The sequence below is a fragment of the Hermetia illucens genome, chromosome 1 (assembly GCF_905115235.1).
Source record: "Hermetia illucens chromosome 1, iHerIll2.2.curated.20191125, whole genome shotgun sequence".
Taxonomy (NCBI): Eukaryota; Metazoa; Arthropoda; class Insecta; order Diptera; family Stratiomyidae; genus Hermetia; species Hermetia illucens.
The window spans coordinates 125986793-126006157 of NC_051849.1; the positions used below are offsets into that span (position 1 = coordinate 125986793).

General features: G+C 46.2%; 1 protein-coding gene across 4 annotated transcripts in view; it reads right to left on the minus strand.

The window, feature by feature from the left end:
• LOC119647214 (ras-GEF domain-containing family member 1B) overlaps positions 1–19365 on the minus strand; it is a 1018095-nt gene that overhangs the window by 515445 nt on the left and 483285 nt on the right. For all 4 annotated transcript variants that reach the window (XM_038048042.1, XM_038048043.1, XM_038048040.1 and 1 more), the window contains one exon: positions 10621–10750. In XM_038048042.1, the coding sequence (XP_037903970.1) occupies positions 10621–10750 (130 nt within the window). The remainder of the gene's footprint in view (positions 1–10620; positions 10751–19365) is intronic.

Consider the following 19365-nt stretch of genomic DNA (forward strand, 5'->3'; position numbering starts at 1 on the left):
GGCAGTGTATCGAAATATAGGCCTCAAAATACACTCCTCCATTCACATGTATGTGGAGCCCCTCCTTAAACTTAACTCAAAACGGCGCCACTTGCTGCATGTAAAGGGAACGGGAGGAGATCGCATACTCCTAACAATTTTCGTGACAATCGGTCCAGCCGTTTCCGAATAAATCGGATGTGACAGACAAACGGACAGACACCGACCCGATTCTAATAAGGTTTTGTTTCACACATAGACTTCTGGCCGACCGATATGTGGATCTTTCCCTACTCTAGCATGTGAAGAATCCAACTGATTAGCAGCGGTTCGATTCCATGTCATCACAAATTGCCGCGAATGAGGCATAATTGAAAGCACCTTCGATGTTTCTTGTATTCTTTTTCGAACATCGCATCTTAAATTTTTGCCGTAAGTTCATCTACTAGTCCTCTACTCATCTACTAGATCTACCAGTCTACTAGAAAAGACGTTAGACTGATCGGTTAGAAGCTTTCTGCGTCAGCGCGTTTCCCTGATTTGGGAATGAATAATACCTTCACATCACGCCATTTAATTAGAATATAAGCATGTGCTTGGCATGCGTGATACATATTTCGAATAGGTAGGGCATCCATTTCTTCTCCGCTAGTAATGTAGGAATGATGCCATCCGGACCTACAGATTTGTATCTATGGAACGAGTTAAATGCCCATTTTACTCGCTCCAGCGATATTACTTTGCATGCCAGATTCCAGCCTCTCGGTTGAGAGCTGTGTGCAAATGTTGGCCCCGAGATTAGATTTTAGATGCTGCTTGGGAAGTGCACTTCAAGTAAATGATTTGCCGTTTCTTCGTCGCTTTCTGTACACCTCTCGTTCTGTAAACGTAAATAACCCAGTTTCTGGCTACGTTCTTTAATCCGCTACAGCTTTGAGGTTGCCTCAAGACAGTTAGTCTCTTCGCAAAAGCGACTCCATTGTAATGGTTTAGCGATCTTATGTTCTTCTTTAGAGCCTTCGGTGCCTCTTTATAGCGATTCCAGCTAGTGCCTAAATCACATTTCAGAGCCGTTCTCCTCTGTTTTGCCATATCCGAGTTCCACCATGGTGTTTTACCCTTCCTTGACATCTTAAGTGGACAGGCTGACTCGCCTGACCAGGTTGAAGAAGTTGGGTTAATTATCCAAACTAAGGATCTGCAAATCGGTTCCTACTAGATACTCCAACAGTCTCGACCCTCTTCCATTGATGTTGGAAATTCCCCAACATATGTAGTGAGCGTTGACAACACATCCTGCTATTACCCCCATACCACTTAGTTTAGCCGATGTGGTGTCGCCATTACATAGGTCGTTAACCAAATTAGCCTGGAAGTCTTTTGAGACTACCATGCAGGAGCGGGGTCAATCGCTTCCATTGGCATACAACAGGTCAGCATGTTGGAAGTTTAGCCCTCTCACTACCCCACGAACAACCCACAGTTTTTGCATGAGGTTATAATCTGCAGAGACATTGATTCTAAATTGAAGACAGTACGAATCGAGACTAAAGCCTACTAGGCCAAACTATTACGGGACAGGACTCTTCGGACTATAGCACAGGTTGCAAGGATAACTGCTTTTTGCATCTCCATGTATAGTCCAGCCCTAAGATCGAGCGTTTGCAGCGCTTTATGTAAGTTCTGCGGGACTAATCGTAATGCCGAAATTACCACTGGGATTATTTCCATCTTGCTATATATTGTCCGCAAAAGACCGTAGTTCCCAATTTTTTCGTGCTGTTTTTCAACAGCGATTTTCGATTATGAAGCACGCTCGGTCTTCCTTCAGAAACTGAACTATATCGGGTCTGTTATGATTAACACTGTGTTCGGTAGCAATAATGTGATCTCGCAGTAGTTTGACCCGAACATTTTCCAAGATTCTCTGCGGGGTATGCTTATAATAAGTGTGGCAAGTTGCCACTAAGTTATACTTCAACGCAAGGGTTTGATGGAGAATCTTGCACGAATTTGCGAATTTACGAATTTGCGCTCGAAGAGAAAAGATTCCATCAAACTATATTGGAAGCATCTTGTTTATATTACCGTCTACATTGGAAAGGTTGCCGAAGAAGTGTTCATCAAGGAAAAGGTAAGTTTGTCCAATTTAAAGACGTTTGCTTGCGAAGTAAGTATTATTCTGTTAAGGGAAAGTCGGACCGCGTCCTTAAAGAACTATTGTATCCCTTTTACTGATCGGCCCTATAACCGTCAGGAACTTTAGTATGCTCCCTACTTCCAGATCTTTCAGCTTTGTATCTGGTATTAAGTGTACTCTCAGATGCCTCGACCTATTTTGCACAAGTGCCGGGCACTGTCCCAGGACGTGTTTAGAGGTTTCGTCATACTCCTCGCAAAACCTGCAGGCAGTATCCGTAGATATCCCTAGCTTCCCTAGGTGATAGTTCAGCCGACAATGACCAGTGAGAATTCCCACTATGATTCGGAGGTTCCTTTTGGTGAGGTTTAAGCAATCCTTTGTGAGCATGGGTTCGTATCCCCCAATAATCACCCTGGACTGCTCCATTGCGAAGTAATGGTTTCAGACAAAAATAAACCGAGGAAATTTGATAAGCGGTCAAGAAAGTTGAATATTGTCCTTTACTGCAGACGCACATGTATATGCATTTAAATTCAACGATACCAACTACTGCGGTCATACATATATGCCCATGTAAATTAAACCCCAATCTTCTGTGGAACATATTACATGCTGCCCCACAGCTGCTTTCAATATCTGCACAGGTATATACGTACGCAGAAGCAAATTGTCAATTTAGATGAGTATGTTACGAATATGTCAATTTAGATGAGTATGTAGTATGTGTCTGGATAGCTAAGTGGTTAGAGCATAAGGCTGTGGTACGGAAGGTCGCGGTTCAAATCTCACTAGTGGCAGTGGAATTTGTATCGTGATTTGACATCGGATACCAGTCGACTCAGTTGTGAATGAGTACCTGAGTCAAATCAGGGTAATAATCTCAGCCGAGCGCAATGCTAACCACATTGCCTCCTACAGAGTACTGCAATCCTGTAGTGTACCGTTGCGGTCTTGAATGAAGTGCTCTAACACACTTCAAGGCCCTGATCCAATATGGATTGTTGCGCCAACGATGATTATTATTTTCCGAGTTATCACAATCTCGGCAGATGTCGGATTTCACCTAATACTAGCACTAAGTGTCGAGCATTTAGGCTCGGACGATCCTATCTACTTTAAAACTAGAGGAGCACTGGTGGTAGTGGCCGGCGGTAGGTCAATGTCCGTCGAGTACTCCCCGCAATATCCAGTACGTATCCAGAACTGTGTGCTTCTGCATGGTCACAGGACATCAAGGAAAGCCATGAGGGATTCAGGTACAATACCTGTAGCTGACAATGTTATGCGAGCTACAACCACCCGCTCGAGAGACCAAATTTCTTTGATTTCCCGAGCCAATTGCTCATAGTTCACCTTCTTCTCCACGTATTTCCGTTCAATGTTGCTATTATGGGGGATAGCAACATCAATAATATACGCGGAGCGACCCGTCTTGTCAACTAACAGTACGCCAGGCTTGTTATGTGCAGTACGGCGATCAGTCAGAACTTGCCGGTCCCAAGAATGCTGTAAGCAGAACTATCAAGTAACGCTTGCGGCTCATATCGGTAAACCGGACATGTTCCCGTGATCAGCCCATGCTTGAATGCAAGGTTTTGATGGATAACCTTACATATAGCATGATGCCTGGTGATGTATTGCACCGGTACCATAAAAGTGCAGCCAGAAATCAGATGGTCCAACGTCTCTAACGACAAACCACCCTTCCGTCTCAGCAAAGAGCTCCCTGGGGAGCCATCTGTTCGACAAATGCATATCGACAAATGGTAGCCAGAAGACAATTCATGTATTTACCGTCTATTGCCTTCGACTTCCATTCATCGATCCGCTCTTGGTCCGACTTCACCCCACTCAGAGGATTGAAAGATCGATCCTTCAAATTAAGTGCAGTCAGTCCACAGTCTGCCTTACAGACAGCCGCATGCAAGGGACTCGCGTTTTCTTTGCTGTAAAAATAAGCGCGCAGCGAGTCGACTTGGCGATGACGCCCCCACCTCCAATATCAAAAAGCAGGTTCATCCGGCAGACTTTGGGTGATGCATTCGGAATTTGGACATAGTTGTCCGTATCCTCCGCTGGTTTTCCAGATCGGTCTTCATCCACGCCAATATTCCGAATTCGTAAGCCAGTGAAGGGATAGCTACCACGTTTATGAAGCAGACAAAAGGTGAAGCAGAAGGTAGTGGGCCCATTACTACCTTCGACAACATTCCCAATTATAGTAGTTAGAAAAAGTGGGTTATTCACCACTACCAACGAAAAGGTGAAAAAGAATACGTTTTGGTCAAGAAAGGTTAGTCTAGTTTTCGTTGTTTACTGGCGCATCAATGTATTGCAGCTCGAATCATTATCATTTAAACGATAAATATAAGAGTTTGTTCGCAGTGTACACAATCCACATATAAATAGTATGCACAATGAAACGATATCAGTTTACACAAAATTATAATTCAATGTTAACAAAGTTTTACGCTGGTGATGATGATGTATTCTATAGAAATATGACAATAACAGAAGTTTTTCTTTTTGACTAAAATTACCGACACTTTTGTGGCGCGGCAGGATTCGCAGCATTCGAAATTTATTTCGAATGTTGCGAGTGCGAGCGAATAGATGGCGCGGATCTATCCACTTTGCGTAGCACGCCACGGGAGTGGAAGATCGCAGAAAAGTGTGCCATGAGTTGTTGTCTAAAACGTAGTAGATACACACAAAAAATCAATCTAATGCAGTAATTATGTTTTTCGTAAATGTCTCTCATTTCTGTAATATTAAGTTCGAATATATGAAGTCTTTTGAATTAAAAATAGGAAAACGGAAGTTGAGTCCGCCGACTAAGATTAGGTCAAATAACATGTATAACTAATTTAATAATAAATGTTAACTTAAATATTATAATAAATATAAGTAATGTTAAATACTTAATTGGTGACCCCGATATTTAAAAAACGACAAATTATCCGCCATCGCCGCCATTGGTGAAGTTCTATTGACGACAAAATTCGTCCGAGCAACACGGCAGAAATAGAACTTCCAAACACCGAGAAATCTATCAAAAACATCAGTAGACCGTACGGCAAGCGATTTTCACGCGTTCGCATCTACAGTTGAGTGTGGAGTGCCGTTGTAAACATCACGAAAACGTGTCGCATCTCCACATCCCGAGTCGGAGCAGAGGCAAGAAAAAACGCGAGAAAACCTTCTCTACATAGTGTACTGCGCGACACACGGACCCTCACCAGAAGTAGATTTTCACGCGACTTCCCGTACGCACGCCCTCCTGCACAACACCTTTCACGCACCGGACTAGTCATCATTGTCACATCGATCAACAACAGCAGCAAACGGCTGTCCCCGTCGCCGCCACCGCTGCCGTCCACAGTCGCCGCAACCACCACCGCTGCCATCACAGACGCAGCAGCTGTCACCGGTGCTGCCACAGACGCAGCAGCTGCCACCGCTGTCGCTACAGACGCCATCAACGCAGCCCCAGCCACCATCATTGCCGCAGCCACTTCCGCCGCCGGAATCGTCTCCACCATCGCCGCAGAGGTCGAAGCCGCCGCCGTCACTGCAGCCCTCGCCGTCAAGATCAGCGCAGCTGACCGACACCAGCATCACCGGTATCAGGCAGACACCGAAGACCCCGCCACCATCGCTGCAGCAGAAGCCGCCGCCACCGCCGCCGCCTTCACATCAACGCCGTCTTCACCAAAGAGGCCGCAGCAGCGAAGCATTATTGTAATTTATTATTGTTCAATACATTAAAAGTTTAAAAAAAAATAGTAATAAAAGATTGAAATCGCTGCAAGAGACGGCGAAGAGGTGTTTAGCATCGCGAGTTCTCCATTTTCATTGGTGGTGTTTTTGGTCTGCGCTGGAGAGCGTCCGCTTCGCTCGTCATTTTTTTTTTTCTCGTTTCGTGTGTGCATTTGTGGGTGCGGCCTGCCGTGTCGGTGTAAAGTTCAACGCGTTTCAGTATAAACTCACCGCGTTTACATCTCAATCTCGTACTTCTCTGTAAGAAAAATGTCTTTTGACAATAAAGACGCGGCAGGCCCATCGGACCCGCAAGTGACCGCCCTCGCCGTACGCGTTCCTCCGTTTTGGCGGCGGAACCCCGAGCTGTGGTTCGTGCATTTGGAAGCACAATTCCAAATGTCCGGCATCACATCGGACGCGACCCGTTTCAACTACGCGGTGGTCGGCCTGGACGAAGAGTCCATACTTCTGGTGTCCGACGTGGTGAAGTCGACATCGTACGTGCAGCTCAAGAGCGAGTTGATCAGGCGCCTGTCGGCAAGCGAGTCGGCAAAATTAGACCACTTGCTGGCGGGTTTAACGTTGGGTGATCGAACTCCCAGCCAATTGCTTCGTGAAATGAGGCAATTGGGTGGGAGCAAGATCGGCGACGACCTGATCAAGTCGCTCTGGCTGCGTCGGCTCCCGGAGGGCACCCAGGCGATCCTCGCTTGCGTCTCCGGTTCCTTGGAGGAACTGGCAGCGACGGCCGACCAGGTCCAGGAGGTGTACGTACGCCCAACCTTGGCGGCCGTTCAACCACCGTCGGATGAGGTGGGTGAATTGAGGCGCGAGATTGCTGCTTTAACAGCCAGTATGGCCGAGATGCGGGCGACGTTGGACGCTCAGCGTTCGGGCGCCAGATCGCGAGCACGCTCACGGTCTGCCACCCGAAAAGGGCGATCAGGTAGCAGGTCGTCAAGACAGTCCACGGACCCAGGGATTTGCTGGTACCACCGCAGATTCGGGGATAAAGCGACAAGATGTACGCTACCGTGTAGATTCTCTCCTACCGCAAAAAACTAGGTCCGCGGGGGGTCTTGGCGGCGGCCACCCAGAACGCAGCGCCACGTCGCCTAACTATTTTCGACCCCCTCAGCGGGCGCAGCTACCTCATCGATACTGGTGCGGAGGTTTCGGTTCTTCCCGTACCTCGACAACATCAACTTTTCCCTCAACCGCTCAAACTTGCGGCAGCAAATTCCTCCCGCATAAACACGTACGGGTATAGGCAAGTGGACGTGAGTCTTGGCTTGCGTAGGACGTTTTCGTGGCGTTTCATCCTGGCGGATGTCAGCTTCCCCATACTAGGCGCAGACTTCCTGTGTCACTATGGATTGCTGGTGGACTTGCAAAACAAATCTCTTATAGATTCCACGACCAAACTTAATTCGTCGGGACATATGGTATCTCACCCAGGCAATAATCTTTCCGTTCTTTTAGAAGACATTACCGACTCTCGTGTTCGGGCACTTCTCCAAAAGTTCAGCCAGATTACTACCAACTGTAGTCTCTCCAAACCAGTGAAGCACAATGTGCAGCACCACATTATCACTACTGGTTCCCCGATCTTCTCGAAGGTGCGTCCTCTACCATCTCAGAAACTGGCAATTGCACGGAAAGAGTTTGAACAACTCGTTCAACAGGGTATCTGCAGGCCCTCAAACAGCTGTTGGTCTTCCCCACTGCATATGGTCCCTAAGCCAAACGGCGAATGGCGCCCATGTGGGGATTACAGAAGGCTAAATGCACAGACTGTTCCTGACCGATATCCAATTCCACTCATCCACGACTTTGCGCATCACCTCGCGAATTGCCGCATCTTTTCGACCTTGGACTTAACCAAGGCTTATCACCAAATCCCAGTAGCTCCTGAAGACATTCCAAAGACGGCAATATGCACACCCTTTGGACTCTTCGAGTTCACCCGGATGACTTTCGGATTGTGCAATGCGGCGCAAACCTTTCAAAGGTTCATTCACTCAGTCCTGCGAAACCTCGAATTCTGTTTCGTATATTTGGATGATGTTTTGGTCGCTTCTTCCACTGAGTCTGAGCACTTAGCCCATCTCGATTGCATTTTTCAACGTCTCCTTGAGGCCGGTTTAGTCCTAAACGTTGAGAAATGCAAATTCCTTCAACAACAGGTGAGATTCCTCGGCCATTTCATTTCCCCTGAAGGAATACAGCCCGACCCAGACAAGGTGCAAGCGATAACAAGCTTCCCGCGTCCAAAGACAGTGAGGGAGTTGAGGAGGTTCTTGGGCATGCTAAACTTCTACCGTCGTTTCCTGCCCAAGGCCGCCCATCTCCAGTCCATTTTGAACGCGTACTTGTCTGGCCCCAAAACTAAGGACACACGAGAGATCGTGTGGTCTGAAGAGGCTATCTGCGCGTTTGACAAATCCCGTCAACAACTGGCCGACGCTACACTCTTGGCATTCCCTCTGCAAGATGCCCCCCTAGCCGTTTTTGTTGATGCCTCTGACATCGCAGTAGGTGCTGCCCTTCACCAAAAGGTGGACCAAGTTTGGCAGCCGTTGAGCTTCTTCTCGAAGCAGTTGAATCCCGCTCAACGGAACTACAGCACCTACGATCGCGAACTGCTCGCCGCATACCTGTCCATCAAATACTTCCGTTTCTCCCTAGAAGGACGGCCGTTCACAGTGTTCACGGACCATAAGCCTCTCACGTTCGCTTTGAAACAGAAGCCCGACAAAGCGTCCCCTCGTCAGCTTCGACATCTGAGCTTCATAAGCCAGTTCACGTCAGACATCCAGCACGTGTCCGGGAAGGACAACATTGTTGCTGACGCTTTGTCTCGTGTCTCCGAAGTTAACATCCCCGCCTCACTCGATTTCTCGGCTATTGCCAAGGCGCAAGTGGATGACGCAGCACTTCAGAGCCTCATGTCCAACCCCAAATACAAATTTCGGGAGTTGCCCATCTTCGGCTCAAACCTCTCGCTCTGCTGCGAAGACTCGGAAAAGGGACCTCGGCCATACATTCCGGCCACATTTCGCAAGGAAGTGTTCCACGCAGTTCACGACTTGGCGCACCCCGGCATCAGGACAACAAACCGGTTAGTCACCGGAAAATACTTCTGGCCCTCCATGAACAAGGATATCAATTCCTGGGCCAGAGAGTGCATCGCATGCCAAAAGTGTAAAGTCTCCAGGCATGTAAGGAAAGAAGTGGGCTCATTCCCCCGCACTACCAAGCGTTTCCACACCATACACCTCGACATAATAGGGCCTTTGCGAGACTCGCACGGTTATAAGTATTGCCTCACAATCATCGACAGGTTCACGCGGTGGCCTGAGGCAATACCTCTGAAAGACATTACGGCGCAATCATGTGCTGAAGCCCTCTGTCGAGAGTGGATACCTCGCTTTGGCGTCCCTGCAGTGGTCATCACTGACCAGGGAATGCAATTTGAGTCCACCCTTTTCTCCGAGTTAGGCAAACTCCTTGGTTTTAAACGCCAGCGGACTACGGCATACCACCCGCAATCCAATGGGATTCTGGAACGTTGGCACCGGACGCTGAAAGCCGCCATTATGGCACGCGACGACCCGTCCTGGACTCAAGTCTTGCCTCTCGTCCTACTCGGCCTTCGAACAACCCGCCGAGAGGAATTTGCGGCCAGCCCCGCGGAGCTGGTTTACGGGGAGAACCCAAGACTCCCAAGCGATCCGGTCTTCGACAAGAGATCGGGTCTCACGGAGTCGGGGTTGGTGCGTCTGCTGAGGGACAATCTCCGACGCATCAAGGCGCCACCACCCACTCGACACTCGTCCATACCTGCCAGTTCGCCCAAGGAGCTGGACACTTGCACGCACGTGCTGATCAGGACGGATGCCGTCCGGAAGCCGCTGCAGCCTCCATATGAGGGCCCGTACCGCGTTCTCGAGCGGGGAGAACATTTCTTCCAGCTCGAGATCGGTGGTCACAAAAAGGCGGTCTCTTTGTCCAGGCTGAAACCCGCGTGCGCCCCGAAGCAACGTCGTGTCCGCTTTGTGGATTAACGGCGAACGAAGTTCGGGGATCAGTCGCCGAAACCCCTAGGTTTCATCTGGGGGCGGAGTGATGTGGCGCGGCAGGATTCGCAGCATTCGAAATTTATTTCGAATGTTGCGAGTGCGAGCGAATAGATGGCGCGGATCTATCCACTTTGCGTAGCACGCCACGGGAGTGGAAGATCGCAGAAAAGTGTGCCATGAGTTGTTGTCTAAAACGTAGTAGATACACACAAAAAATCAATCTAATGCAGTAATTATGTTTTTCGTAAATGTCTCTCATTTTTGTAATATTAAGTTCGAATATATGAAGTCTTTTGAATTAAAAATAGGAAAACGGAAGTTGAGTCCGCCGACTAAGATTAGGTCAAATAACATGTATAACTAATTTAATAATAAATGTTAACTTAAATATTATAATAAATATAAGTAATGTTAAATACTTAACTTTTGCTCCCTATCTAGCCTCTGACACAAAGTACATACTTCGCACTATGGAAGGCGAATGGACCAGTTAATGTAATATGGGCTAAAAGCACTACTTCCGCACAAAATGTGAGAAAGGCATCCCCTCAAAAATCTTCGTATAGGTTTTCGAAAGGATACCATTTTAACTATCAATACTTTTCGAATGATTGAAAAAATCGACGCACGCGCCGTGAATGCATCATACTATACCTTTCCGTCATCCGATGAATTTTGTTGACCAGCCCTCAAATATTTCTCATGCTGTTCTAAATCAGTCAAACGCTTTAGCAAGGCACTCAGCATAACGGAAACTACTTCCTCTAATCTTGTATTTGAACACCTGTTGAGAATAATAGAATCAGAATTAAGTTTACTCTGTATAACATTTAGTGTTTTCAAAAAGACATATTTTCAGTTTGAGCTTCGCGCAGAGCCATATCATAATTGTTGAGTTGTTTTATCTATTAAAATGAACCACACCCTTCCATGCCATATAGGAAATGTCATTATGCTTTTTTGCACATTTTTGCATATTTTGAAAAAAATCGAAACACATCCTCAGTCTAGGAAACTATAAGTGAATACATTCATACATGTATGTATGTGTATCGTGGCAATGTAAAGAGGGATACATTTCAAGGTAAAAATTAATTTACCTATTGCTGGTCAACTTCGAGACGGACACTTGAGCTAGTCGGCCACGACCAAACTCCAGTCTTCATGATCTAAACAACGTGAAGGGAAAACCTACGCTAAAAGCTCGCTAAGAGTTTCACTCTTGGCGACGGTAAGCTCTTAACATTTTTACTTTTCTCGTTTCAGACTTCAACTTTTAACTCTAAAAGCTAAACAAAAAAAGTACGATGAGCGAAGCGCCCACCGGCTCCAAACGCCGGAAGACGAGCGGAGGCGCCACCGACCAACGAAGTCCTGAAGGGTGGCATGGAGCTGGAGTCCTTCGTGCCATCCGAGGAAGAATCCGAGTACGCCACGGACTCCGGCAGTTCGACCTCGTCACGCGCCAGTGCCTCGACGGTCGAAATTCAAGACTTCGTACGCGTCAAGAGGGAAAAGCTACGTGCGAAGGAAATGGAGGTGGAATCACTCCACACCATCATCCACGATCTGCAGCAGCAGATCAACACGCTGAGAGTAGCGAAACCCGTCAACGTGACCGCAACGGCAACGGTGCCAAGGACGACGACCGCTCTGAGATCCGGCATGCCACCATTCAAAGTAACCTACCCGAAGCCATCAAGCAACAACACCGCCCCATCAAACAACCAAGCTGTCCACCCGACATCAGCCACCCGCAACACCACCTCATTTACCAACAACGCTTCCAAGGTTAGTAGAATTCCCCCCCCCCCCCCTTATGATAGTAGCCCCCCCCCCACTTCTCGTCTACGAAGAGAACTTTTCAGAAATCGCTGCCCCACGATTTCCTAATTAAGAAATCTGGTCCCGAGTCCCACCAAATCCTCGTGAAACCCGAAGAGGAGTATGAAAATACCAAAAAACTTCTGGTCGATAGCAAGACCAAGTTTCATACGTACACGCTCCCTAACGAGAAAACAACCAGCGTCATCATCAGAGGCCTCGATCGCACTTCCCAAACCCACAGAAGAAAAGCCCAAGTGCGTGAACTGCGGCTCAAACGAGCACCCGGCAAATTACCGAAATTGCCCCACTTTTACCCTGGTCGCGTCTAACCGCAACGCGCAGAGACGTACACGCACCCCTCAACCACCACCGAAACAGGTACCTCGCCCAATCAACACTCCCTCCTTCGTAGGTCCAATAGTGTCGTTCGCAGACACCACGTGCATCCAAACGACCTCCTCGACACCCACCGCCAGATCCACTAACGCGGTACCATCAAATATAAACATGAAACAGTTGTTTGACACGTCCTTCATGATGGTCAGCTCTCTAACCTCCAACAATGGACGTTCGATTTATAGAGCTGAACATCAACTCAAGAGTCGGCAGAGCACGCCGGGACGAATTTAAGCAATCAGCAGAAGCCCCAGGTTGTACTATGATACTTTGAGAAACAAAACTCAACTACCGCCACAAACCATCTTTCCCCAATTTCAATCTGTTCAGAACAGATCGCTTCCAACAGCTTCAGCCCGGCAACTCGATCGCAGGCGGAACCGCTATACTTATCTCCAAAAAATTTCTTTCTAAGCAGCACTTGGACTACTTCAAATCAATTGAAGTCACCCTGATCTCGATCAATACCGATTCTACCACGGTATATATCGCAGCAATCTACTGCCTACGGCAATTCCTTGATTCGGCAGATCTATTCAATCTCCTATCATATTGCTCTAGCCAACCATGCGAAGTCGCCAAAGCCTGGGCTCTCGTCATAGGCGGAGACTTAAACGTGAAACACCCTTCATGGCAAGACCGAAACCGGAATTTCAATGGTCACGAACTCCACAGGTAGCTCACTACACCATCATCTGCACGAAATATTTCCCACCTCAGTCCCGCACTACCAACCTTCTTCCGTCCCAACTATCACTCCTACCTGGACCACTTCCTTACCACATCCAACATCACCATCGTCCCAAATCCAAACACCTTTCCGTTCGTAGAGACCGCATCTGGACTCAGTGAACATGACGCAATTATCCTCGACTGCAAACTGCCAGGAAGGGTCAAAAATCCCCCTCCTCGCTCAGTACCTGACTTCAGTAGAGCCAACTGAAGACACATAAACCAACACATTTGGAGAGAACTCAGCAACATTGAGCTTCCAAACTCCCACCAAATCTCTAACTCCACAATCGACCAAGATGTCGACCGACTCACCCAGCTCATGCAAAATTCATGCGATGAGCTTATCCCACAGCGCACCCTGGGGTATAAAAACATAATCTCTCTTCCCAATGATATACTAGTGGATATCAAATATAAGAGAACTCTTCGGCGCAGACTCTTCAGAAATAGGTTCTCGCCAAACTTCGACACCATGAAGGCCGATTTATACGACCTCGACCTATCAATTTGAAACAGAATTCGCTCTCAATCACCTGTGGTGTGCAAAACACCCAAACTGAGTCTGAAGTCGGTGACACTGTCGCCCGACTCAACTACTCACCCACCTTCGTACAGACTCGGCACTTCGCCAATATCTTTGCTAATCCACTGACCAACCCATGCCAGCACGACCTCACCCCAAATTTAACGTTTACAAAGCTTCATATGATAAAAGGCATCATACAGAAGAGCAAAAATAAACGTTCGACCGGCTTCGACCGTATCCCTTTGATTCTACTGAAAAAATGCTCCAACTCCATCAGCCCCTTCCTTTCCAACCTTATCAACCACTGCATCCTAAATGCACACTTCCGAACTAGCTGGAAATGCGCTCATGTAGTCCCTATTTTAAAGAAACACGGGAATCCGCTACAACCAGACAGCTACCGGCCAATTTCGGTGCTTCCGGCCCTAGCGAAAGTCTTTGAACGTACCATCAAATCGTTCATTAACATACAAATCGACGCTTCTAACGCGATACCTGATTTTCAGTTCGCTAACCGCACTGCTCACTCAACTGAGCACTCCCTACTCATCCTGAAAACGGATATCCTTACGGGACTCAATAACAAAACACCCACAATTGCTTGCTTTCTCGATCTAAAGAAGGCTTTCGACTCTGCCTGGCAGCACGGACTAGTCCATAAGCTCCGCCACTCCCTGCCATTTCACCCTCATCTATGCAAGCTCATACTGAGCTTCTTAAAAAATCGGCCGGCAAAAGTCACAATACCTGAAGCCCCATCTTCGGCATTCTCATGTCCAGCAGGCATCCCACAAGGGTCGGTCCTATCAGCCAGCCTTTTCTCACTCTTCACTGCGGACCTCCCAAAACCACAAGCTCATCCACAACCTATCCGGATCCTACAATACGCAGACGACCTTATTATCTATTCCTCTACCAAAAACATTCCCCTGGGAGAATCCCGCCTATAAGTGTCAGGCAATCGTGTTTCGAGGCCACCTCCAATATTACCAAACCCATACTCCGTAGGCTTAAAAACCTATCTCTCCGGGTTAACGGGTTAACGGCTCCACAATTCCAAACAATGATAACGTGACATACCTCGGTGTTGTAATAAACTCAAGGCTTTCCAACGTTAACCACATCTCAAAGGTCCTTGCCAAAGTAAATTCGGCGTTCTACGCTCTTCGCCCAATTTTATTGTACAGGAGCCCAACCCCAACCAAAATAAAACTTATGTGGTACAAACAGCTCATAAGATCCATCATCTCATACGGCTTCACTTTTTGGTGCGACTCTTCCCCGGCGCAGATGGAGCGACTGCGCCTCAAGGAAAGACGATTTCTCCGGCATGCCAGCCAAATCTACCGCAATGATGACCAATCAAAATATATTTCGAATTCCACTCTATATAACGAGTGCAAAATTCCCCGCATTGACGCTATCCTCGTCAACCAACCAATTAATTTCCTCCGCAAGTGCAGAGATCACCCGAACCCCCTAGTTAAATCTGCGATAAGCATAATTTGCACCGAATACAATTTTTTAATACAGAATAGGTTCCCGCAACTCATCCTGGATCTTCTGGAGCGCGGCGACGTGTTGGATGAAGAAGGAAGAGTCACCCTCTACACAGGCCCCTATTCCCCTTCACAATATGTGAAGCCCAAAACCACCATGACCCGCGTATAGCAAACCCCTCCCCCTCCCCCTTTTCTCATCTTCACCCACTTTATATCACCTCTTCTTACTATCTCCCCCTTTACCTTTCACTCCTTTTTTACCTCACCCTTATCCCCAACCACTATTACCACAGTGTGGAGGTTTTCTTTGCAGGCTTTCCTAAAATTTCTTTAAGCCACATTCAACAACAATGCAACATCAACACGTCATTCATAACATTTAGTATAGACCTTAGATTAAGTCATCTACTGTTAAGGTTCACATGTTCAGGATTAATAATTCATTGTACAAGTTCTCGATTGTAAATAAAAAATGTGTTTCACCCCAAATGTGTTTACCTATTGCTGGTATTTTCTTCTTTACGCACTGGCACAGATCACCGATTATGGGTTGAGTAAGGTTGACAACAAAAACAAACAAGGCGGGAAACCGGAAGCTAGACGCTTCAGGTATGAAACGTTTTATGTATTTCTTTTATAAAGAGATTTGGGTGTGCATTTGTCCCATTAGCATGTAGCACGCAAAATATGCATATATTATGTGAAAATACTACTTTCAAGTGATATTGACATTCATAGTCTTGAATTTACAGAGGAGCGACAGATTTGACCTAGTATAACTTTGTTAGTAATAGTGCGATTTTCACCAAATTTGGCACGATCATGATCTATACTGTAGCCTACATTGCTGCAATTCTGTGATTCTAGGGTGAACTTAAGGGGGGTTTTCCTGTCAATTACTAAAAATTCTAGTAATATACTATTATTAACTTTATTTGAACAGGTATCGATATGGAGGGTATTTCGGAGCCTAGGCACCATATAGTGGCAGCCCCCTGATTTTTTCCAGATTTTTCGGTTTGGTTGTTCCTGAAAATGGGTTCGTTAAAAAAATGACCACTTTCTACCCCCCGCACTCCCTACCTTGTCAACAAAAGTCAAAATTAAGACCGGCTTCGAAAAGTACTAACCGAGACCTTTAATTTGATACCCCACATGACTATATTTGATGAAAAAAATTTACACCACCCTTTTGCATATATGGGGGCCCCCTTAAATTCATCGTAAAAGGATGTAACTCACTATATGCGTGAGCGTTCACAGTTCCCACCTTTCTGCCAAATTTGGTGTCAATCGCTATAAACGTCTCCGAGAAAAATGCGTGTGACGGACAGACAGACAGACAGTAAACCGATTTTAATAAGGTTTTGTGTTTACACAATATATATACCCGGCCCCGATATAAGGCTGATATGATGGTGCCACAAACGATGAAGTAAACAGAACCAGCTTCCTGGAGAAGAGCCACTCCACCATATGTTACAGGGGTCATCCAGTAAATAATGTGCCCGAAATAGGCTTCCTATTCAGCCAAAAAATGAAATCTGCTGTCAATGGCTTTGAAAATATAAGTATCCGGTCTAGGCCTGCCTTAATAAGGAACTCCAGATATCCCGATTTTGCGCCGAGGTCCACCAATTCGATATCCCTAAAAGCTGTCTGGCATCCTGACCTACGCCATCGCTCCATCTCAGGCAGAGTCAGCCTCGTCTTCTTTTTCTGCCATAGATATTGCCCTTATCGACTTTCCAGGCTCGATCATCCTCATCCATACGGATTAAGTGACCCGCCCACCGTAACCTATTGAGTCGGATTTTGTCCACAACCTGACGGTCATAGTATCGCTCGTAGATTTCGAGGTTATGTAGGCTACGGAATCGAATCCCTTTGATAATCAGGTGAGAGTGAACACAGAAGTCATGCATAATAAAGTCCTCTGTGAGAGCTATAAGGAGAAAGTTGATTCCATAATAACTGCAGCTAACAGAGGTTAAGTAGATGAAGCATCGACTAATAATCTTCAAAACCATCTGAAAACATGATCATTGGTACGAACATAAATACATTTGGCCTTAGTACCAAAAGAAGTCAGAACGACGGGCTCGATGATGACTGTTAGCTAACAATGGAACAGAAGAATGCATATTGGAAATGCAATAATCTCAAATAACGCAGCTATGCGTAAGGCCTACCGCGAACTCTGTCGAGTGAAGAAGCGGCATCACAGGCAGAAGAAAGAAGCCTGGAAGAAAAAATAGATCTGCGAAGTTGAAAAGGACTATTGCACCAACTAGTCAGTAGAAAGAAGCCATATACACCTCGATGCCCAGACAAAGAGGGAAATTTGATTCCCGACCGTTTGGGAATGTTGGTGGGATGGTTTGAGTATTTTGATGAACTGCTGAATAACCAGAATATTAGTGAGTTGAAATTCTCGCTAAGTGAAGACAACAAGCCAATGCTGGCGCCACTAATCTTAGAATTTATCTCGTTCTTCAAATTCTTGGTCAGTGATGATAGATTTGAAGCTCAATTTTAAGAAGCACACAGAATATACTTACGAAAATGCATCCACCGCTAGTATGGCTCTGGCAAGATTGGTACCGAAAGTAGAACATACTCGCAGGCTGCTTATAGCCCGGGTGGTGTGTTCCATCTTGCTGTATGCAGTTGGGGAAAAACGCTTTAAGTTTTATGTAACGAATATAAACTGAGTGCGGTCTACAGAGGGGCAACCTTAAGGGTGTGTTCTACCTTCCGGACCGTCCCCGATAATATGGCGCTCGTCATCAATGGAATGATACCGATCGACATGTTGACAAACGAAAAGTACACATACCTCCTACTATTATATACGTGACTCCATAAATGCACATTTGTGTATAAATGAACAATCTTATCGTCATTCCAACTAAAATCATATCAAGAAAATTGGTTCAGGAAATACCTTACATTTGGACCATTACAACAACAGTAATCCCCACAGGTGGCTGAAAACATACTCTCTAATTGTTTCCTGTTTTCGACGAATGGCTAATGAGAAGAAACTTTTGAAAAACATTTTTTTTGTGGGTATCTCCCAAATGAATCAAAGCACTATGCAGGTGTTTTTTTTTCGGAAAAATGAAGGCCACCCAATGAGTTCCACTATTTTAAGGAGGATGTTCATTATTTACATAGCATGCTGTTCCCAAGTCCAGGTAAAGGAAGGAAAGGACCAAGCAAATGCATCCATTGTCGTAAAAAACAAAATGACCATGTTGAGTTGTTAGCCTTGGAAAAATGCTAAAGTGTTCCTCATCAGTCGGCTCGGCAGGACGGTCCCCGATGCTGTCAAGAAATAGGCAAGGGGTCTTGACGCATGGAGGGCGTCAGGACGTAAGTAAATTAGTCGGAGCATATCAAATACGTGTATGCACGCCAACTATTGACACCCTCACTGGAAAACCGGGGAACTCGCAAGAGCCCTTCGAAGGAGGCCCATTGATATATGCGCTTTACAAATTATCCAATGGCCTGGTGTCACAGCTGCGGCACAGAGTACGAATGTTGTAAAAATAGCTATAGACTTCTCTATTTTGGTAGCTCACACTCTAAATATGATGTTGGCATTACCATCTCAGAGGGTTTCCATGATGAAAGACGTCGAACGATTTGATGACCGGTCGGTTGATGACACCAATATACCAGCTGATCGCACTATTCACTTTTTCACCGCGTATGTATCACACACTGGTCGACCTGATTCCGAGAAAGATGCTTTCTGGCAACTTCTCGATGAAAAGAATTGCAACGTGCCTGCTGATGACTATATCATCATTGCCGACGACCTTAATGGGATGGGCAGACGGTAACGGTCCATTAGAAAGATCTTTACAATAAACTGATAAACTGATTTCTCAAAAGCCGACACACAAGATATCGAATACTTCTGTTGCGTCAATAACTATAACGGTGCTTTGCCTACCGATCGACGAGCCGCGACGGATAGATAGCAAGAATATTTCGAGCAAATTTCAAATGAAGAATTTGTTTATCCTCCACTTCCACAATCATTGGCGACATCTGGACCAATTACACCTATCAGCACCACCGAAGTCGAGTAGGCAATAAAAGGAATGAAATCGGGGAAAGCAACGGGCTCTTTTTGACAAAGTATAACTTTGTTAGTAATAGTACCATTTTCACCAAATTTGGCAGGATTATGCTCTATGCCCTAGTCTATACTGTTGCAAAATTTTGTGATTCTAGGGTGAATTTAAGGGGGGTTTTCCTGCCAATTACTAAAAATTATAGTAATAGTAGCCTAGGCACCACATAGTGGCAGCTCCTTCATTTTTTTTAGATTTTTCGGTTTGGTAGTTTCTGAGAATGGGTTCGTTAAAAAAATGGTAACTTTCAGCCCCCCGCACT